At 34.5% G+C, this 24,732-nt stretch overlaps 1 protein-coding gene across 9 annotated transcripts in view; it reads right to left on the bottom strand.

Annotated features, from left to right (window-relative positions):
* Positions 1-24,732, bottom strand: part of CNTN3 (contactin 3) — a 383,448-nt gene that overhangs the window by 243,820 nt on the left and 114,896 nt on the right. For all 9 annotated transcript variants that reach the window (XM_063703922.1, XM_063703924.1, XM_055381198.2 and 6 more), the window contains exons 3-4: positions 22,760-22,886; positions 9,531-9,706 (exon numbers count right to left, since the gene is read on the bottom strand). In XM_063703922.1, coding sequence (XP_063559992.1) covers positions 9,531-9,706; positions 22,760-22,886 — 303 coding nt within the window. The remainder of the gene's footprint in view (positions 1-9,530; positions 9,707-22,759; positions 22,887-24,732) is intronic.

Genomic DNA, 24,732 nt, shown 5'->3' on the forward strand with positions numbered 1-24,732 from the left:
GAAAGAGAGGTAAAAAGAGATAGAATAGATAATGAGAAGATTCAAAATACACTCAAAAGGAAAACCAGGAGGAGTAAAGAATAGGCATGGGGGATAAGCAAAAGTGGAAGACATATATATGGCTGGGAATTTTCCAGAGTTTCCGTAAGACATGCATCCCAAGAATTACTCTCCAGAATTGTATAAAAATGATAATCACATGCATTATGTGCTAGACAGTGTTCCAGGTGCTTGACATATATTAGCTCACTTAATCCACACACCTACTGAGATAAATTTTATTATCCTGTCTGTACAGAAGAAGAACCTTAGAGGTTTACAATCTGCCCAAAGTCACATGGCTGCTAAATGATGAACATAAGCTTCAGACCCAGAAAGTAAGCTACTGTGTCTGTGCCTTGAGCAATACACTTTACTAAAAAATTATTTTTTGGCAAATGAGGGCAAAATAAACACACTTTAAGACCAAAGAGGAAAAGAGATGAAAAATAAAACAGTACTGACCAGCAAGAGGGACTCAGTAAAAGGATTTCTAAAAGATACAGATCCTGTCATCATGTTGAGTGAAGTAAGCCTGGCACAGAAAGACCAACACTGCATATTATTTGTGGGATCTAAAAATAAAAACTCATGGGCTTAAATAAGGATGGTTACTAGAGGCTGGGAAGGGTAGTGGGGGATTAGGGGTGGTTAGGGAGGTGCAGATGGTTAATGGGTAAAATAAAAAGAGTTACAAAGAATAAGATGTGCTAATTGCACATTTTAAAATAACTGAAAGAGTGTAATTGGACGGTTTATAACACGAAGGATAAATGCTGGGGTGGGGGAATACCCCATTCTCCATGATGTGATTATTACACATTGTATGTCTGTATCAAATGTCTCATATACCCCATGAATATATACACCTACTATGTAGCCACAACAATTAAAAATTAAAAAAATTTAAAAAAACACAGATCTCAAAGAAGGAAATGCTTCCAGATGTAAGAATGGGTGCAAAGGGAACAGTAAACACAGGAGTAAAGCTAAACAAACATCAGTTATGTGAAATAACAATAAGGCTCTAGGGGAAACACAGAAGTCATTTCTCTCTTAGTCTTGAAATATTCCCAAACTAGGACTTACTAGTAGGTAAGAGATAGTCTATAAAGGCATAAACCCACAAAGACAGGACAATAGAAGAACAAAGTACAAATGTAAATGTTAGAAAACAGGTGTGATGATATTAAATGGTTTGGCATCATGGAGAAAGATGACTTTTAAGCTTTTAGTGAGCAAAGCATGGAAGTGATTGATATGTGCGCAGAATCCTCAACGGCTTAGGACTGGGGGTAGCAGGCACATCTGGAAGAGGAAATGCAATATGACAACGGGAAGGTAAGAATTTGAAGCTGCGGTTAGGAATCCAGGTTCTCTGTCCCGTCCACATAGCCAGGTGAGTGCCCTCCCCCACACTAGAAGAGAAGAGGCTTATTCTCAAAAAAGGGTAAGGAGAGGCTGTCTGAGCTGCAGGTGATGTTTTGTGGAGGGTCTTGTAAGGTATATTAAATGCATGTATGCACACTGGATTCTGCAATCCCCCAAGGCCTCTTTTCTACTTAGCTCCCAGGAGCCAGTGGAGGCTTCTGCCCTCAAGGAAGAAAACTGGATTTCTTTCCCCTCTGGGGAATCTGACTTTCTGAAAAAGAAAGAGGTAATAATGAGGTGAGCCCAGTGAGATGAGAGACACTATAGCGACCCTCCTGAAGACAAACTCTGCTCAGGCACATCTAAGTTTCCATTAGGTTTTTAGTTCCACACTCCTAAGTTTGTGCCAACAACCAAATATAACCAGATAGCTGCAAAAAGGTTTCTCACTTGAAAGAGAGAAACAAACCAACACAAAACTAAAATGAAACAACCTGGATAAAACAGTTCATATGAGGGAAGAAAACATAAAAGCAACTAACCATCATTTATATCTTGACGTGGATATGAGAAGCTATTACAACTATTACACAAGAATATGCTATAGAAAGGAAATTTCAAATATAAAAGTCTCTTAAATTGTAAAAAATATTATGATAGGTATTAAAAACTCAGTAGAAGTGTTTAAAGAAAGGACTAAAGTAGTCTATCAAGAATAGAGATAAAAGTCAAAGAGAAGGAAATTTGAACAGACTGTCTGGGGGAGGGAGGAAGGGTTGAGAGAAACAATCTATTCCAGGTGGTTCAAGATGCAAGTAATAATATGTGTGAAATAGGAAACAGAGAAAACTAAAGACAGGAAATCATAAAATCTCCCATAATTAAAGGACTCATGTTTTGAAACTACAAGGACCCACAGAGTAACCAAGATGTGAAATAAAATTCGACCCATAACAAATCAAGTCATTGTGGAATTTGGTTAGGTTGGTGCAAAAGTAACTGTGTTTTTTGCCATAATAGAAAACTAGGGGCAAAGAGAAGACCTAGAAGCCTCCCTAGAGAAATACAGGCCTCTCTATACAAGATACCACAAATCAGAATGTCATCAGACTTCACAACAGCACAGCAAGCTAGTTAGCAAGGCGAAGTATCTTCAACATTCTGAAAGAAAAAGATTTGTAACATATTATTCATACTAAGTTAAGCCAAGTCTCTCGATCTAGTATGCCAGCATACTAATTTTTAGAACACATGTTCTAGAACAATAAAAAATATGATGCATCCTTTTTTAGGACATGGAGGACATGACACCCTAAAACAATGAACACCAAGAAAGAAGAAGATGTGGAATGTGAGTGTTGAGGGGTGGACACAGCAGAGATTTGTAGGGGATCATTAGAGTGAGTGATGGTGAAGGGAGATCCCAGAAACACAATTTTGTTCCTGATATACAGGAAAACCAATCCAACTGGAGCACTCTGATGGCTCCAGGATATAATTCTCCAAGAAGATAAAACTAACAGAATATCTGATTACATCTCAGTATCTGAGAGGACATCCAAACATTTGGCCAAAATTTTGGTTAAGTATAAGACTATAGAAAATCAATAAGTAAAATAATGTAATAAGACTACTACTAGAAAAAGAAAAATCATGCATGAAAGGAAAAATATTCAGAATTATTGTTTGCTGCAAAACTCATCTCTGGATATCCTTTACAAAGTCATAGTGATGTAAACACTGAATATTGACCTAGCTGAAATTATGGCCCAATAAAATCCTATAATAACATGGCCTAAGCTGATGCTTATTCAAATATGAATCAACTGGAAACTGGTTCCAGTCTTCTACAGTCTTCTTCCCATCTTCTAGTTTCAAACACAGGCAGGCCAAAATTTGTATCCTCTGTGAAGTTTTGGATGTGGGCTGGTTTGAGAAACTGTCTTGTGATCACTGGGGACTCTATCCAGTTGTGGCACATTCAGTGAAATGCAGTGTGCATTTGACTTTTTTTCTTTATGTATTTTGTAAGAATTATGGCTTAAAATGTATGGATTTTGTAAGCCTCATAATAATGCAACATCATATTGCTGTGGTGGTAAGGTGGTGGTAGGAGAGTGTTGTAGCATCAGCTGGCATAGTTAACAGTCAACAGTAATACTTAAAGCTGAAAAAAAAATCAGTAAGTGGCAATATAGGCAAGTTATTCACACAAATTTAGATAAATACCAAAAGAGACAGTGAAAATGTTGAAAGTAGTTTCTTCTAAAAAGGAAAAATAGAGAAAACATAGACAAAAGCTTGATGTTTTCCTTAAAAATAAAAAAAATAGATGTTTGTACATGCTCACATTATTTCTGATATAGAAGAAAAACTAGAAGATAAATGAAACATTAGCACTAATGTCTAATTCACAGGGTTAAAAATTCAGCAAAAATATTCAGCAAAAATAGTATAGGGTTCTCTAGGTGGGCTATACTGTTTAAAACATTATAATGCTCATTGTTGGAGATATTGATTAACTTTAGATTTTGTTAAACATAGATACTAAAATTTCTAGGGAAGTTACTATCAGAAAATAAGTAGGATGGATAACATCCAATGCTTTTCAGGGAGAAAGTAGTTCAACCAATCCACGTGAAAGGAAGAAAGAAAAAAAAAGAACATAAAAATCAGACCGTATTAATATAACAATATTAATATATTACCATATAAACTAGAAGGCAAAATGCTCTATTGAAGATAGTGTCACCACTTGCTGACAAAAAAATACAGTCACTCTAAATTTTTAGACACAAGTAATTGACTAAATACATACAGTTTAAATAGAAATAACAGGAGAAAATAAAAAAGCCACCATCAATGTGAGAGAAAAATGATAGATTAGGCATCAGTAATGATATAGGTGATTTGAGCAACATAATTAACAAATTTAACCCAATGAACATATGGAGAACACCATACCCAGTATTTAGAGAATATCCATTTTTTTAAGGACATATGAATCATTTATTAAAAAAACTAATCATATGTTGGGCCACAGGAAAAATATCAACAATTTCCAAGAATTAATATCTTACAGTCCATTCTCTGGTCAATGGGCTACTAGGTTAGAAATAAGTATCAAAAGATGACTAGTAAAACTCCACATGTTTGGAAATTTAAAATACATGTCACGTCTGATAACTCACAAATCAAAGAAAATCATAATGAAATTATAACATTTACTGAACTGAAACAGAACAAACTTGCTATATGTCTAATTCTTTGAATACAGCTAAAACTGTACTTTCAGGGAAATTTAAAACCATACAAATTTATATCAGAAGAGAATAAAGTATAGAAAAGAATAAGTTAACCATACAAGTTAAGTAATTTGAAAAGAACTATAAAAAATACAACAACTTTGGAAGAACAATAAAGGTAAGAGAAAAATGAATGAAATAGAGTGTAGAAATTTGAAAGTGAGGAATAATAACACCAAATTCTAACAAATTATATTTTAAAAGTGTACCAAGATAATATTTATGAGAACATTAAATATATGTCTAGATAAAGCAGAAATGAGAAAAATAATTTTAAAACTTTTGAAACATTTTTTACCAGTATATTAGAAAACATAAATGAAATAGATAAAATTCCTGGAAAAAATACAACTTATCACAAAGAAATAATACTCAATGCATTCAATGAGTAGTTAAAACATTTCCTCAAAGAAAACTCCAAGCCTAAGTTATACACTTTTTTCAAGGAAAAGATAATTCCAATATTTCTCGACATTTTCTAGTGAATAGAAAAAATAAGGAATAATCTCCAGGTCACTTTTAGAGGTGAAAATAACTTTGAAAGTAAAGCCAAAAAAGGATAGCCAGAAAAGGATAAACAGGCAAAAGTACTACAGAAAATATTCGCAAACAGCTAACATCCAAGTATTTTTTAAAACTGCATAAACTCCAACTTGAAACTAACCCAGGAATAGAAGGTCACCTAATACTAGTAAATGTTCACCATATTAACATATTAAAGAAAGACAGCATCACTATCCCAGTAAAACTAAGAAGCGAATTTAAAATAATAAATCATTCATTATAAAAACTAAACTAGCTGATAAATATGTGATAAAGGGAATCTATAAAATCCAGGGTAAACATATCAGATGTATGGCCTTTTCACTTTCATTTTATCACAACCACTATTTTCAAGCCACTCGAACATTAAGATACAATCTCTTTAGTTTTTCACTAGTGTTAAAAGTGCAGCATCAACCATATTTTCATTTACTCATTTACCCATGAAGGACACAGAAGTACTTTCTCCATAGCTGAGAGAAACAAAGAAGTTATGGCTAATCATATAAATATACAACATAGTCAAGAGAAGAGACACAGCTAAATTGAACAATTAGAGAGAACATTTTTCAATGACAGCACTTGAACATCCATTTGCCTGCAGCAAACACAGTTAAGATTCCTCTGAAGTCATGAGCATCCTACTAATACAAGGGTCTCCATTCTAATCCCTTCTTTCAGTTAGCGTATTACTTTTTCTTCAAGGCTATGAAGTAAAAGCAATGCTCTACTGTAGCTAATAATTTGGAATTACTCATATAGTAATTATCTTCTACTTCTTTTCTCATCTTCTTTGGTTTTTTATCAGAAATCTATGATATTAAACAACATTTTTTATCTTTCCAGTCCAATGTGGTGTCAGGTGAAGAATACCCAATGTTGCTTCTTGTAACTTCCAAATAAAACACTTAGAAAAACACCAAAAATGCAGAACAAAACAAAAAATATAATTTCACTGTACAGCAACACAGCTAAGCAATCAAATGTCAATATATAGGGAATAAATAAAACTTGTAAAGCAGAGGGGGACAGACTGGGGGGAAACCTAATGTATTCAGTGTTACATCTTAGGTTTGCTTTATGAAAGGGAGAATTATAATAAAGGCAGGAAAATAGTTTGTACTTCACTCACCTTATGTATCCTCATATGGTGCACCCCAACTCAGAAACTCAAGGACAGTACCAAACAAAGAAAATGAATAATTTCTGTTGGGAGAGGCAATCTGCCATGTGCTCTGGGCTCTCTTGCAAGTTTTTGCTGGGTGTGCCAAGAAGGAATGAATGGTCTAACTGCTCATTGCCATGCCCTCATCTCAGGGATGTGTTTGCAGAGAGCAACCTGGGGGGATAAGGTAATGTCTCCCTCTGGGACAAGGACCAGGCTTGCTTACTGTTTGCTGTAAAAGAGATGGATTATCCAAGCCCAATGTTTCTCATAGATGGGTGCAGTATCTACCCTAACCTTTTTGCATTTCTCTGTGGGACTTGGAGTTAAGGGGAACTCAATCAAACATGCTGAACCTCATGATGCTTTATGTTCTAAGAATAATAAAGTCCTTAGTCACTGACCTGGGAGCCTCATGTCTTCTTCCAGCCTCCATGAAACAGTAAGACTAGCTTGTTAGCTCCTAAATAGATTAAAATCCCATCCCTCATTCAACAACTTCACCCCACTCTGCCCATATAAAGTGCTGGCCAAGAACCAGGGGCAGACTGCAAGAGGTGAAAGATAATTTTAGAGGTATTTTCTCATACATGTCGTATTCTTTTTTTCTCTTACAAGTCATACTTTTCAGGAGGGGCTGACTGAGGAAATACCTGTAAGTTTATTATATTTCTTCATATGTTATCAGGTAGGAAATTAAGAATCCATAGTAGAAAAACATCACTAGAGGAATGTATGTATCACTTTACAAGAGGAATGACTCCTAGAAACAAGGAATTAGGCTGTGAATTGCTCATCTCCCACCCTTCACAGGGCAAAGACTGCAGGGCCTGGGTAGTCCACCAACACCATCTTGTAGACAAAGACTGAGTTTAGACAAGATTTGTTTTAGAACCTATTGAACATACTTAAGCATAAAAATGGAAACACCAAATGGAAGCGGTGGAGGAAACCCTGCCTCTGAGATCATAAATAGCATTTCAGAAAACTGACTGTATCTTCAAAAGAATACAAAAAGAATACAAAAATATGAATCAGGAACAGGAAATCATAGGAAAGAACAGGCTGAGATGAAAAGAATTTCAAAGAATGGGACACAAAAAAAGAAATCCAATATAGATGATCATGCCATTTGAAAATATAAATTGAACATAAAACTAAAATACATAAAAGGAAACTCTCCTGAACTGTATACAAAATGTATAAGTACAAAAAAAGAATGTTTCAAGTTCTAAGCAAAGTAAATTAAAATAACCTAAACTTAGCTATATGCTGGAAATCTATATGTTTTAAACTAAAAAGATGAAGAAAAAATAATCCTCCTATATACAACCAAGCGAACCCCAAAATACAAGGGGTGGTGGTGAGCTCCCCAAAACCAGAAATTGGCCTGGCCACCTTCCTCTGCTCAGCAGCACTAGTTCCAGAAGACAACAGAGCAAAACACTCGGAATTCTCTGTTAAACAGCTCCAAGACTCAACATTTATTATCAACCAAATGATGTCCTCACTTTCAAGGCAATATGATGACATTCCTTAAAATGAAAAAGCATGAAACATACTTGAATTTTTTAATGTAACATAGTAAATGTTATAAATATTTTAAAATTTATTGAGAAATTTTAAAAAATAAGAATATAAAAATAAGAAGAGGTCTGGTAGTTGGCACTAATGCCAGGTAAAACATAGATACATCATAGATTTTGGCAAAATTCTAGTTAACAACTATATGCACATACACAATTATCTATGAGAAGGCTATTACATATATATTTATACATATACAAACATATATATATTCCTATATACATTAAAATAACATAATTTAAATCAATAACCATGGAAATTGCACTAAACCTGCAAAATATAGCACAAGAGGAAAAAGGAAACCAAACTCTTTGTTCAAAACGGAGAAACTTTGAAAAAATAAACTTAAATTCTGTCTATTAGAGAAATATATACAAAGTACTTTAGTAAACTTAAGGGTAACTAGTTGTATAATATAAACATCACATATAGCTTTCAAAATATGCAGAGAAGATACAAGTAAAAAATATTTTCCCTACAGAAGAAAATAAAGAGAAAACAAAGGAAAGAATAAAATAAATATAAAAAACAGAACACACAGAATATAATGGCACAAGCAAAGCCAACCCTTTCCATTGTTAAAATAGAAAGCAAAAGAATAGGCTATGCATTAAATGACCCATCATTAATTTAATAAAAAGTTTATGGGGAAAACAGAAAGAATACTACCTCATTATAAGAACACATGCATTGCAATTTCAGAATTATTGAGGTGTGAATAACTACAAGAAATCTCAGAACCAAGGTAATCATGATATGTATTATGTACAAAATACACAACTAAAATAAAGAGAGACTAATAAAAAGAAACAAAAAAAGAGAAAATAAGCAAAGATTAAAAAATAAATTGAGCCTCTGGGTCCAAGTCCAAATTTCCTAGAGAAAGCATGTGACTTTCTTAGGTTGGGCTATGTGCCCACCTAGGTCCAAATAACATGGTACAAAATGGCTCCCAGAGCCCAGGCGTCAGTGGGAGCTGTGCTGAGGGTAATTTGTGAGGTCATCTGTGATAAGACCCCAGAGGAGTCAACAACATGTCCCCACATATGGTAATTTCTTCTTGTTCTGACAGTCTTTCTTCCTTAATATTTTCACGTTTGTCAGAAGAATTTTCTAAAAGTTCTTCAAAAGCAAGGACCATCTCTGACAATTCTTTTGCATTTTTTCCACAGTAAAATGCACGTAGTAGCTGCTCAATAAAAATATCCTCAACTGCATTCTTTTCTGTTCCCTAAACAGAATCCTTGTGAAATACTGAAATAGAACACACACACACACACACACACACACCCCTACATGCACACATGCACACCTGCATATACACAGACATACACACACATACACACATTTAAAGCTCTGATTTGAACACTATAAAATGTCCAAAAATCATACTGAATTGCTTTCTCCGTCTATTTACTGAATAAAACCCATGTATTATTTCTGAAATCCAAAACGACTACACAAATTAAGTTACATATTTTCTAATGTTGGATTTGCTAGACATGTGAACATAAACTTACAGGCAAACTGAAGTTTGGCTTCTCTGCTGACAATTGTTCCAAGTGAATTTGTTGCAAAGCATTGGTAAGTTCCTGTATCCCAATTTCTGTTGGGATTAATAACCACAAGATTTCCTCCATTCAACTTATAACGATGTTCCATACTCATATCAATATCACTTCCATTCAGCTGCCATCTGTAAAACAAATATCAAGGTTTCCCCCCCTTAGTATTTTTAACTTAAAAGAAGGCTCTCCATTATAAAATCTACTTTAAACATTATCCCTCAAAAGTAAGAAGTGATACATATATCATTCAAGTGTTACATAACTGAAGATCAAATATGCCCAAGCATTTATCAGAAACGAAAAGTTAAAGCACAGTAGAAAGTATAACAGAGTAGCATCTAGCAGTTAAAGTTTTTAAAGGTTTCTTAGGAGGTGGGAATGATTTCATTTGTTCACTGAGGAAAAATTAGGCTAGGTCTGTATAGGCAAAGATGAAGTAGAAAGTTGAGATAATTATCTCAGATACTTTAGGCCAAGCTCCTGCTGACAATGAAGGAAGAAAACAGCACATTTCTTTGATTTATCCAGATTGACTGAGCACATTTAATAAATTAATTGGGTAAGCGCTCAACTATCCATTTCAATTTGTCTGGGTAAATACCTGTCCCCGAGGCATTCTCCACTTTTTCAAGCCATTACAGTGCTATTTACAAAATGGTACACTGTGGTAAATGACCATAAACACTACCTAGGGGGTCGGAAAAAGTAAAGGCACTAACCCCAGAGCCATATTTATCAATGAGAAGGCTAAAGATAAATGAAGAGAGAAGCTGGTTTTTAAATAAGAGTTTTTAAGCTGAAAGTTTTTAAACAGTAAGTATGCTTGACATATCACAGTATTTCACCTTTAAATACTCATTCATATCCCACAATCTCAAGAACACATTACCGTAAAAAACAGGGCACCCACCTCCTAGATGACCCAATTTTTATAATAAAATTACACTGCCATCAGTTCTGTAAATTGTAGCATATTATAACAACGGTCATATCAATTATTTTTATCATAATTTGCCAAAAATGAAAAATATGCCCATTTTATAGACAATGATTTTAATAAAGCAACCATGTGAGTTGACAACTGTCCCCAAAACTATTAATTGGTGGGATCAGGAGTGGCACCTACTTGAATTCCAGCTCAGAGTTCTTCAATGATGTTATGGGCCATCTAAAAATTGTTGGTTTAATATATACAATATTTAACCTGCACATATTTTGAGAAAACATATAAAGAGATGAAATGTGAATATCATCTCAAATAGAAGTGCATAAAGTTAAATGGAATATTACACAACTGTGAAAATGGGCCACTTTTATAAACATGGATGACTCAAGCAATGGTGCATAAAAAGGTAAATTAAAAAATTCAGTTAGATACCATTTATGTGAAGTTTTAAAACACAGTTGAGGTTTATAATTTTCAGATCTTTTAAAATACACTTACTACATTATAATGTATAATACATTAAAATATATAATCATTATACATTATAATTATTTTATATATTTATATATAATTATACTGTATAATTACATAGTGTAATACATCAATATTACATAATTAATTATTAATTATGTACTAAGTGTATTTTAAAAGGTATGAAAATTATAAACCTCAACTTTTTTTTTTTTTGAGACAGAGTCTCCCTCTGTCGCCCAGGCTGGAGTGTAGTGGTGCGATCTCAGCTCACTGCAAGCTCTGCCTCCTGAGCTCACGCCATTCTCCTGCCTCAGCCTCCAGAGTAGCTGGGACTACAGGCGCCCGACACCACGCCTGGCTAATTTTTTTGTATTTTTAGTAGAGACAGGGTTTCACCGTGTTAGCCAGGATGGTCTCGAGCTCCTGACCTCATGATCCGCCCAGCTCGGCCTCCCAAAGTGCTGGGATTACAGGCATGAGCCACTGCACCCGGCCATAAACTTCAACTTTTAGGTATTTTAAAGCTCTCATGGAGAGAGAGTAGGACATTTAGCTTTTTTGGTTTTAGTTCTTAAATTAAGAAGTAATTATATGGATGTTTATCATTATGCCCTATTGTATGTCTGTATCATTTTCTATATCTGAAATAATGCATAAGGAAGTTTTAATGACTGAGTAGTAAAGAAAATGGGTGAGTTTATAAGTTTAATCCGTACTGCTCAAAGTATTATTTTATCATTTGCTAATTTTAAAAATCAAGGCTTTCTCACTTTTTCTGTTTTCCTTCACATATGAACTCCTCAGCTCTTAAAGCAACATTTTTAATAAGAAGACCCAAATGAAATTAAGAGAATAAACTGGAGGTTCCAACTCTTCTCTTTTGAACTGGAACAAAATTAGAAAGAAAAATCTGCAACATCTTTTTCATTTATGGCGGATTTCTGCTGTTGGTTTTTGTTTGGTTTATTTGCAAAGTAAACTCTCTTATTATCCTTCCCAAATCAAGTCCCTATCTCATGAACATTTGTGTCACTATGTCTCATTTTGATTTTAAGTCTACCCTTAAGGTTTGAATTTGAACTGGGAGCACTCATAAACCTTCTTTCATCTTATTCCATCCCAAGTCCTAGAACTACAGAAATTCAGAAAAGCAAGTAAAATAAAGAAAAAGTATCCATTCACACTCTTTGTGAATACTCTGAAACACAATATGGTCTGCAGGCCAGCATTATCACCCCATGAGAGTCTGTTGGAGACGCAGAATCTATGGTCCTAAACCATATCTACTGAGTCAGAATCTACATCTTAAGATTTCCCAGTGACTAATATGCATATTCAAGTTTGAGAAGAACTGATCTAGACCATCCCCAACAAGTAACCATGGACTGCCTACAGTAGACACAAGCAGAAAAGAACTGCTCACTTTTAATTTAGCCTATTTCATATTCAACACCGATTAGAAAGCCCTTCCCTCCCTCCTCCCCTTCCCTTCCTCCCTCCCTCCCTCCCTTCTTTCTTTTCTTCCTTCCCTTCCTCCCTTCCTGCCTTCCTCCCTTCCTCCCTCCCTTCTTCTCAATCAGTAAAAAAACATTTATGAAGTGTCTATACTGGGCAATTTTCTATGTTCTGAAGTTGTGGTAAAAGGTCCCTGACTTCATGAAGCTCACATTTTTTAGATTTTTTTTCCCCTAGTTTCCTAGTTTCTGTTCCCACCCCCACCCCTCTGCCTAATCCCCAGGCCTTAGTCATGCCTTTCAACCAACAGCATAATGAAAAGAAATGGGATTTGGTACCAACTGCTCATTGGTTTACCAGTTGGACTCACCTGACACCCACTGCATGACCATGGAAAATTACCTAACACCCCTGAACCTAAGCTTTTAACATATAAAATGGAGAGAATGCCATCTATCCCATAGGATTGCTCTTCAAATTTATTCAGACAATGTATGCAAAGCTCTCAGCTCAGTGCTTCCACAGGGAAGGCATTCAACAAACGGGCAAATGCCATGGTTAGTATGGGAGGAGGTCCCATCAAAGGCTGCAAACCCATCTGTCCCCTTTGCTTCTCTTCTGTTCCATTCCCATCAAGCACATGTTGGTTCTATGTTCGATTGAATGCTTTTAGTCCTCTCCTTTTACATGGAACAGACGATGTCTTCCACATATGGTTGGATGACATTGGTACCTGCCCTGAGATGTCAGCAAAAAGTGGGATGAGAATACATACTGACATTGACTTTTAAAGAATACATCTGACAGTAAATCACAAGTGGGTGGGTTTAATTTTTAAGCTGTAAGAGATTTCTCAGTTACTAAGTGACTAAATGCTTGCAGCGGGAAAAACTCCTCTAAACCCAAATCAGCAAAGATGCAGTTAAGTTCAAACACTTTTGAAGGAAAGACTCTCATGACAAAGGGCACTTGAGTTTATCTTACCTAAGAAGAGCAGTTTTTATAGGAAAAAACACTTTTTAGCTCAGGACTTAGAATGTTTATGGCCTGACTAAGCATGCCTGATGGCTTCATTTGAAAATTGTGTTTTTGTGTTTAGCTGAAGAATAATCAAGGTACAGTGGCTATATGGGAAATTTTAAAGATAAAAAAATATGGAGAAGCACTTATTCTTACATATTTAACAGATGGAAAGATTTAAGAAACCATAAAGTATGCTGGAATATACTTTATTTCATTAGGTGTCCAAGATGTAAAACTATCATCCTTATGTTTTGACTGAAGAATCAAAATGAGAAAGATTTGTTCCATTACACACAAATGCTTCTCACTTCCTTTAGTTCAGTCTTCATCATACAGACACATCCCTAGATTATTTCACTATGTGAAAAGGCAAAGACTAATATTTTTAAAATATGTTCCTGCATTTTTAAATATGTTCCCAAGGTATTAGTGCATTCACGTTAGTAAACTCTTTAGAGCTAAAATATACTTGCCATAACCAGAAGAATGTTAATTTTCTTTTAACAAAGCAATATAATTATTTTTCTCCTGCCTAATACTATTCATCATTAAATGGAACTCACCCCAGGTTATATAAAATTTCTCAATGTCTTATTAAACATTGATTGTTTTTCCTCTTGCTGAAAATATGTGAACTCAAAAGGGGTGTCTTTGTTTAAACTCTGAAATGTGCAAGTCATCTCTGGGCCTAAGCTGCCAACAGATATTAATATTTTATCCTGAGAAACAAACTAGTATATGTAAGTTCCCAATGCAAAATACTCATATTTGGGACTGATTTCTAAGTATGTCTAGTATTTTCATTCATGTTAAGAAATGAATAATAAGGGCCAGGCACAGTGGCTCATGCCTGTAATCCTAGTACTTTGGGAGGCCAAGCTGGGAAGATCTCTTGAAACCAGTAGTTTGAGACCAGCCTGGGCAACATGGAGAAACCATCTTTACAAAAAAAAATGTGAAAATTAGCCAGGTGTGATGGCATGTGCTTGTAGTCCCAGCTACTTGGGAGACTAAGGTGAGAGGGCTTAAGCCTGGAAGATGGAAGTTGCTGCCAGCTGAGATGGCACCACTGCACTCCAGTGTTGGCAACAGAGCCAGATCCTGTCTCAAAAAACAAAAAACAAAAAAAAAAACAAACAAAAAAAACTCGAAGGGATACGCAGGTTCAGCTCCTTCTTTTACAAAGTATGTGTCCAATAAATCTTCAAATTAGACTCATTTTCTTTGCAGGAAACTGTAATCCAACTGTCCAGCCTTCATGAACACAACATTCAAACATTCAGTAGTAAGTTGTGACAGGTAAATGGCACACTCAGGTCATAAATTTGGGAAGCTTTTAGTAGTAAACATTGCCTTTTGGTTCTGCATATTCATAATTCTTTGTAAAAGTTACAAATTTCTACTTTTATCAAGGAATTTAAAAGTTCACCAGGAACTCTAAGTATCAGAATGAAATCTTTTTGAAATATGAAAATTATTTAAAACTTCATAAAAGTATATTTGTATACCCAAATCCCATTCCAAAAGGCTTAATGCAGTGATCTGGAACAAAAGAAGACAACCTCGTGTCTCTTGGGGCTACACACACCAGCATTTCAATCATATAACATTTACATTGTGCTCCAGAAGCAGAGTAGCCTTGTAGCTTCAGCTTGGTGGTAAATGTCACAAGATTAAACACTGTTGCATAATTATCATGTTGTAACACTCTTGAATGATCCTACAAGTTCAGTGTCAGCCTTCATTGTTCAAACACTCATTTTACACAAATTAGAATCTGCTTTTAGAATCACAAGTGAGAAATGATTACTCATATTTCACAAATCTAGTAATTCTCAATGAGCTTTCGTCCTCTTAAACTGGTTTGTGTGAAGGTTCTATGTGAACTTGTGTCTCAGTCAATAATCAGAGAGAAATATTTGGGGTACTGGAATTAGAAGTCCTGGGTTACTGGCCTACTTAAGGGAGCGTATCTTTGATCAATCCCCTTCTTTTAAATCTTAGTTACATTCTCTACACACAACAGGAACACTGGCTAGAAAAGGTAGTGTCTGAGAGAACTGGACCAAGCCTAATAAAATATAATGGTGGAGTCTAAAGCAGACTTCCACCTATAAATGAATTTGAATACAATTTCCTTAAAACAGCTGCATGCCCTGAGGCCAACAATTTTTTTATTCTTGAATAGAAAGCATAATATACCTGACATAGGAGATATTTCAAAACTGGTAGTTATTACTCCTAAATGATAAAAACTTTCATTGTCACTTTCAGGAAATAAACTAAAACATCAATGGCTGAGGGTATAAAAATCACTGCCTTCCAACACAAAGAAGAAACTATGTTTGAGAGATAGAAAGAAAATGAATGTGTGTGTGTGTGTGTGTGTGCCTGTAAACACAAATTTGTATAATAATGAGTTAAATCAGTAAAAAAGCCTAAATTCTAAGAGTCAAAAGGTGCTTTTCAAAGTATGTAAACTCCACTGGATAATGACTATTTCAATCACTGTTGAATTTCTACCATCAGGCATCATATTTCATACATGACAGGGACTAATAGAAGTTTCTTGAATAAAGCAATCTAATTCTATTTTCTACCCTAGCCATTACTAACCTCCGCATAGTCTTCACGGACTGTGGTCATCCATATTGCCAATAAACAATCTTAAAGATAGAGGGAATTAATGCATCATTATTTTCCTTTATCTTACTAGTTATTATTATTTAACATATTAGGTATTATCAGAAATGGCAACCTTTTCACAAAACCACACTAGCATATGGAATAACAATAATGAATATAAACACAGATCTATTTTGTCATTGCTATAATTTAAGGCAGCAGGCTCTAAATTGTGTCTTCCATTTGAACTTGCTAATAAGGCTAGACAATATCACAACTTGAAATTGAAGCTAGCAAAACTGACTTTAAGTAGTTTAAAAAATAAACCCCAAATAGAATTCACCTCACGATTATATAAAGCTATTGTCTTTCAGAATATCTACTCTGTCACACAAGATCTGGTCTGGACAATGGACATACAAACAACATTCTAGAGAAAAACAAACTTTGCATTTTAAACTTCAGCATGAACCAACGCGAAAAGAACAAAATAACTTATGAAAATTTGGGGGGGTCTGGGATTTGGGTTTAGGAAATATGCCCACACTAAACACTTGTTAAATCAACAGGCAATACTTTATTCAGGGTTTGACAGGAAAATTAGAAATTTAATCACAGAAGCAATTTGTGGTTTTAGATGCAGCTTTCAAGTTAATAAGCAAATGTGTTTGTGTTCAAATGCAATGTTTGTTAATATGTTTACTGAAGTGATGAGAATAATTGCAGCCTTCGAAAGAATGAATGTCTGAATTTGCATATTCAATACTTTATCCAAAAATAACTAGTTAGACTTCAGCAATAATTGCTAAAGACCTAAATGAGTTAAAGTTGCCATGCTGTTTTTTAAAAAAATTGAATGTTTAAAATGTGCTTTATGATATAGATTCCCATTTCTCACTCATCAATAAATTTTGAACACACATAAAAACATAAAACAGATTAGAGAGCTACATTGGGATTAAAAACAACTGTTCACTTTCCATGGTTCTAACCTGGTTCATATCAATCAGGGATTCTCTTAAAATTATTTCAAGGAGTGTTACAGATGTTTTCCCTTATTGCCTTCCCTGCAGCCATCTTAGCTTTTCCTGGTAGCAGCTCCTCCATTCTCCTTTAAAGAAGCCCTCCTCATATGACCCTGGCCTGGCCAGGCAGAACATTCCATGGCTCAACCTTACTGATTGCTTAAGAATATGAATGTGACCCAACTGATTTAGCTTGTGTTTGATCAATACGTGTACATCTATTCCCCTTGCCCCACTGAAAAAACACAAGAAAGAGAAACAAAAAAAAGGATACGATTTATTTTGTTATACTATCACCTTTAATATCTAAAATCTAACCTTTATGTCTCTGCTGGGTATTGACTACTGACAGGATTAGCTTCATTTTTATTTTACATTTTTCTGACACCATTTGGAGCTTTTGATGACATTTATTAGAAAGATACCCTACTCTTCCAGTTGACATTTTGCAGAAGAAATGAGTAGCCTGGAGTTCCAGGCAGCCATCTATGTCACCTCAAGGCAATTTGTCTTTAAATGGAGCCAAAAAATAAGACTCAATACAAATTTAAGAATATCTTACAGAATAAACTATTAACAACTTCTGACCCTGTGATCCTTCACGATATTATTGACTTCTGAAGTATAATACAATCCCAAATTCCATTATTTGTTTTCCGCCTTATTACCTTTATACCACTTTGTTGATGCCACTAATTAGGCATTCACTATTTTGCTAGGCATTTGGAATGTAAGAATGAAGGACACACTTCACCGTTAAAGGTGTCTTCACTTTTAAAGGAGTTACAGCCTACTAGGGCAATGTGACTTCACTTTGATAAGCTTTATCATACAGGTAATGCAATGCAATGATTGGGCACATTGTTTGAGCACAGAATCCAGCACTAATGATGTCAAGAACGCTTCCTAGGAGAGATGATAGTGCAACCAAGTTTAAGTTGCCCAGTAAGAGGTGTATCTACCTCTGTTTGCCTCAGGCACTGTAGATATTCTTTAGTGTTTATGTTTTGTCTTCATTCCACCATGTGGCTATTTCATTACTCTTGCTGGCTGATTGTGGGTGTGGGGACCAGAGCTCACCAGCTGGAGAAGCCAGGATGTGGAAAGGAGTTGAACTTGAGCATGAACACAGAGAACTGGACTTATAAATCTGACAAAAAGGATTTCATTTCTTTAAGTGCCAAAATAATTTAGAGGAACAATAACTCATCTTGTCTTGACACATAAAAGTAAAATAACAATGATATCAGATCTTACATAGCAATAAGAAATATGTAAAGGACAAATTGCATATAATCAAAATTATGCTTAACATGTCATACATATGCTATATTATGATAGACTATATAGCATATAGCACATATACTATATATGTACTATATATTCTAAAAATGGAACACTATATGTATATAGAATTGACAGCATACACAGTGTGTATATATATATATAGCACCAAATACAGTACTATGTATAGTACTCTGTGTGCCTAGATGTATATTACTATGTGTCAATATACAGACAAGAAATAAACTCAGACTTCCCTTCCTTACATCCACTCCTTGAATAAATGGTTAGCAGAAATTAGCATATTATTTTATTTTCCCTTTCTTTCTTATACTGAACGCATTTAGTTGACTATCAGTAAATTAAATGCATTCAGTTGACTATCAGTAAATTAAATATGTGCAGGATGTGACTCCATTATAGACAACCATGTTTAAGGGCAACTGTGGCCAGGAAAGACCTCCACTTTGCAATGATATTTAGCCCTTACAACTTCTGTATCCAAGATTCCTTACACTCTATTAAAATTGTTTACCTGTTCCTATAGAGCTGAAAGAGAATAACGTTCTGTTTACTTCCTTGTGAAGAGAGAAAAATGAAAGCATTTATAGAAAAGAGTTGTGGGCCCAGGGGTCGACCTGAAACATTCTGCAAGCCTGGACATATTCATCTGTACTGTCAAATACAGTGGCAACTAGCCACACGTGGCTACCAAGCACTTGAAATGAAGCTTCTGTGACTGAACAACTGATTTTTTAATTTAACTTAATTGATTTAAATTTCAAGGGCCACATGTGATTACTGGCTACCATATTGGACAGCAAACCTCTAAGTCTTGAGCTAGACTAAAAGTTGGAAACACAAGGTCCACATGGGCCACATTCAGACTTACGACTTACCTTTTTTGGTCTACATTATGTTTTAAAAGAAAAACAGAGTTAACAGTAAAGTTAGAGATTCCAAAATGAAAATATCTAAATTTTAAAACTCTCTTAGAAAGCTTTGGTAATACCGGACCAGGATTCCTAGATGGTAACAATTGGCCAGTGCTGAGAAGCAGTTATGACCACATAATGATAGGCTTAGGGTTGAATGATAGACAGTTTCCAGTCATTATTCAATATGTCTATATGTTCTTCAGGCAGGCCTTCCTCTTTCAAAGTTGTTATTTGCCTGGTCCCTGTTGGCATGTACCTATTTTACCCCAATCTCATTGAAACAAGTGGCCCCTTTAAATGGCATCAGCAGCAGCAACCAGGGATTCTCCTATTTGTGGTCTTTCATCTTAGCATTAGTTGATTGGACACTTCTAACCCCACAAAAAGTGGAAGAAAATCTTTCCCATTTAGAAAAAGTATTAATACTTCCTCAGGGTAACCTCCTTCAGCACTATCAGCAATTACAATGAGATTGAACACTAATTAACCTTTAAATATAGGCTTTGGGGCTCAGGCAGGGAACTGCAAAAGAAAGAATAAAATCCTCAATTAAACCCTAAGACAAATAATTTCTCTTGAGAATTTCTGAACTTTTGGATTTCTAACATGGCCAATTAAGAGTTCTTTTTACCTGATGGGATAAAAACAAAGACAAGATCACTCTTCAGACAAGTTGGCATCAGTCTATAAGTTGGCATCAGTCTATAAGGCAGGATTTGGTCTTTCAAAGGACATTCTTTTACAAGATTGTTTAACTTTATTCTGAATCCTTAAAAACATGTTTGGATTGCCTTTAACAAGTGGTTTCACATGGCTCCTTAATATTCCTCCTTGGCTGTCTCTCTATCTGCTTATATTTATGATTATATATGTTAAAAAATACTTTTTCTGACTTCACGTAAAAAAATCCACCATATTCTTCCTTTTTATGTCCTCGATGTCATTATATATTTATAGTATTTATTTGTGATTTTTGAAGGACAACAAAAAAATAGGAATAGGCAAGCATATTTTATTCTGGACCGTTTTAAAGAATAATGTGAAATATTACCTAGTTGAATATTAAAATTAAAAAGGTAGGAAAAAAATAGGCCAAAAATAAAGATGTCATCCAAAAAGATAAATTTGTCATTACAACCCACATTATTCCATATCCCATTTACTGCAGTGGCACAATCTATTTCTTACTCAGATAACATGAATAACAAGCGGTTGTTTCTTGTTAAAACAAAGTCTGATATTTCTTAGAATGAAACGAGCTTCTCTTGTGTTTTCTAGGTCTCAATTTCTAGTGGTCATAAACTTTTAGTTTAAGTGAAATTTTATATTGGTTAGAAATCTTAATTTTAGAAAAATTTTAAAGTTATAATGAAAGTATCTGCTCTATTTGGCTACAAACCAAAAATCATCAAACAATACCAAACATGTTAAATTTCTTCATTTATCAAACCTAAAACTAATAAATCAGCCCAAATCACACATCTCCTAGTCTCGGTAACAGATTTTGTTAAAATTGCAACATATAAATGCCAGGATGATATCCCAGGACGTATAATAAAACAAGAATCACTATGCAAACAGTGAAACTTCTTTATCAACATTTTACATGTTATCAATATATTTAAATACAGACTCCATGGCATTACAACAGGCACCTGTTATTTACAGACATAATTACTACACAAGGTTATTTTTGGATATCTAAGCTCAAGACCTTTGGCTATTTGATAAAACTATACAAACATAATTAATCTATTCATTTAGAAATACATTCCTATAAGACTAAATCTTGTATCTTGACAACTTTTCAGATGAACACATTTATCACCAAATTATTCGTAAGATAAACACCAGGAAATACAACTTTACTGACAACAGAAAAACAGCCCACACGTGAGTCATTCACATGGCTGCTTTATCATATTTACAGCTATGTCTATGAGAATAATCTTTCATTTCAGGGAGAAACAAACAGATGCATTTAAAAGGTGTTAGAATGCCTTACAAAAACGCTGGAAAAAAAATATTGTTAAGCTGATCTGTTCAACTTTCCCCATAAGAAGAAAATATTTCCAGATGTTGCGTATGCTTATGTCTGATTAATGGAACTAGTTCATGAAATAGTTTCTTCCTTTTATAAATGATTTTATTAAATAACTTTCTTATTTCTATAGAAAGAGGTAGAGGCAGAGAAAAACTTTTTCTCATCTTTGCCAACTCTAATCAGTAACCTGGAATTATAATGCTCATTTTGTTGAAGTATACAATAGGGCCCCAATAAATATGTTGTTAATATTTGTTGAAAGAGACTGATCTTGATTACTTACAGATGCAAAAATACAAAACCTATCTTCTACCCCAATCTTGACCCAATTTACCAATGACTATTGGCTTCAATTATTTATATAGTTTAAGAGAACAATAGAGGCTCAATAAGATCTAAATTACAACTTTAAACATTTAAAATTTTATTAATATTGGCTGAAGTTTGCTTATTCTGCAGATTATAGAAAAAGTTTTGTCAAGCAAACTAATAGTGTGAATGGGGTTTTCATAGTAGATGTTCACATTGCATGAAAGAGCGTGTTGTTTTAAAGGTGTCTTGAATACTTTCTTTCAACCACTTATAAGAATGCAGCATGTAATTTATAAATAATTCATCTCTTCATGAAAGTGGGTCTCCCAAGCACTCCTAAGAGTAAAAATGATTAATTCTGGGTTATTTAATAATACAAATACCCATCTGATCCAAATAATCCATCATCATCCCCAAAATATCAATATTTTTTTCTTAAGGTGGTGGGAGTATGAATTTTTTTTTCTTTTTTCCTTATACTTTTGCATGATATTTGAAAGTTTTCAGTGAAGAGGAATTGTTTATAGAATCTTAAAAATATAGACTTTAACTTGATATACATCTAACAAATGAAATATGTTTTCTCTTCAAAAATCACTAAAATGACTTTGGTAAGAATACATTTTATTCTTCCATACTTATTGAACTTCCAAGCACATATCCAGTAAAATGGTAAATGGACAAAAGGTGGCACACAGAAGTATTTGTTTAACTATGATTTCAAATTAACTTTAAAACACAATTTCATCCCCACAATGAATGTATTCTTGACAAGTACATGTAAATCCAAGTTTATAAGTTAAATTGCACTATACATCAATGAAAAGACATTATTTACTTTAGGGATTCTGCCATGATCAATAATTAATCAAGTATATGCTACATATAGATTTAAATCTTCATATATTAAATCTGTTGAATATATCATACAACTATAGCTTCATGTATTTTTTTCTTACTGATGGCATAAATATATTGAAGCAAAAAAAAATTCACAATCGCCACATAAGTGTGTTTAGTTTTTTTTATTTGAATTTTCAAACTTTTCACTGTACCTGTAATGAGGTGACGGATTGCCTCTTGCTTCACAATTTAAAGTGATTTTTTTATCTTCTGAACCAACAGGGAAAATGCTGTTGCTGGGTTCTTTGATAAATACAGGGCCTTGTAAGAGAAGCTCACCTATATGGGTGGGAGACATCCAAAAAATAATAATCAGCAAAAGGCATTGTAAAAAGTTACATTCCAGTATTGAAGAAAAGAAGGAACTAAAAATTCTAGTACTGCTCCGTTTGCATACAAAGCAAAATGCTCTGTAGACATTGTTTTGTTAAAGGGAATCAACCCACTCAACAGCATAGTACCACCTCTATGAGAACTAACGTTGGTATGAAAAATATTGCCATATTAAGATCATTTCATACCGCAGCAATTACTTTTTATTACAACAAACTACATCTAAGTGTAGATGGGTGAATAAACTATTACACCAAGTCTTTCTTGTCGTAGCCTTTTTGCCAAACTAAAGCTGAATTCAAAATGAATTCAACACCTGAGTATTTTCATAAAATCGGCTTGGCATGCAAACCTTAAGCTTGATAATGTTATTTTTCTATTTGGAATGAAAAACACTCAATATTTTGGTGGGATGTCCATTTTATTACTAGCAAATTGAAGAGAAAGATACAGCACTGAACAAGTATCTTTTTAAAGATGTTTCTACTTTGGCTAAGAGAACTTGAACATGCTCTGAGGAGAATTTCCACATACAGAAAAAAAAAACAAATCTCTCTATTGTACTACATGTTTAAAAAAGAACAAGATAATGCCACCACCAAATGCTTATGGGACTGCAGTTGTATAATCATTGCCATAGCATTTCTGAAAACAAACAAATTCGCCCAAAAAAAAAAGCTCTTTACTTTCCTATTTTGCTTGGAATGCTCAGCAAAATTACAGAGGAATTTCTATTAACTCAGAGAATGAATAAACAGACTAAGAGACAAAGAATCTGTGAAAAGTCAGACAAAGAAAACGAGATCAAGAAGCAGCAAAAAAGGCCCTAAAACAATGAACTGGCATTTTGGCTACTTCGAATAGCAGTTTACATTAATAAAAATATTTATCATAAGTGTAACAACAATAAAATAACAATATGATTAAATAATCATTGAAATGATAAAAATAGCAGCTGCTAAAGCTGAAATTCTAAAGTAAATTCTGTCTGCCCAAATGTGTTCATTAATCCTCAGAATACTCTGTGAGGTAAATGCCATAATTATTCCCAACAGAAGACAAATGCTGTGCCTAAGAGTGGTTAGGTGGCATGAGCAAGTTCACACAGCATTGCAGAATGTAAAACACACATTCTAGAATAATGGATTCCACAGTCCCTGCAGGGATACTCTCTCACTCTTTATGTAAGGAATTTGGCCTTACCCTAGGTCTGATCTTTGCCCTCAGCTTCCAGGAGGTAATCTATGCCATAGCTGATTGAAATGTCTGTTTAGGATGGGGACTGGCCACACTAGATCTTAGGGTGGGGGCAGCCACACCCAATAGTCTTGCCTTGGAAACTGGCCACATCAGACAGACTAACCATGTGATTAAGGGTGAGAAATTTGGGTCACGTGGTATCAAATGACGTGGAGACTGAGCTCAACCACATGTGCAACCAGTCAGTCACACCTACATAATGAGGTCTCAATAAATAACTCTAGACACAGAGGCTCAACGAGTTCCTGGTTGGCTATCATACTCCTTCAGTATTGTCACACATCGATACCGGAAGGGTCAGATGTCCTTGGACAATAAAAGCTGTGCGTTTGAAACCTTCCAGACTCTGCCCTATGTGTGTCTTCCTCTAGCTGATTTTAGTATGGATCCTTTCCCTGTAAATAACATAACTGTGAGTATAACAGTTTTCAGCAACGTTTGTAAGTCCTTTTAGCAAATTATCAAAAATGAGGATAGTTTAGAAACTTCTTGAACTCAAAGACTGTTAGAAGTAAGGGCAAGCTCATAGCTC

This window comes from Gorilla gorilla, chromosome 2 (genome assembly GCF_029281585.2).
Source record: "Gorilla gorilla gorilla isolate KB3781 chromosome 2, NHGRI_mGorGor1-v2.1_pri, whole genome shotgun sequence".
Taxonomy (NCBI): domain Eukaryota; kingdom Metazoa; phylum Chordata; class Mammalia; order Primates; family Hominidae; genus Gorilla; species Gorilla gorilla.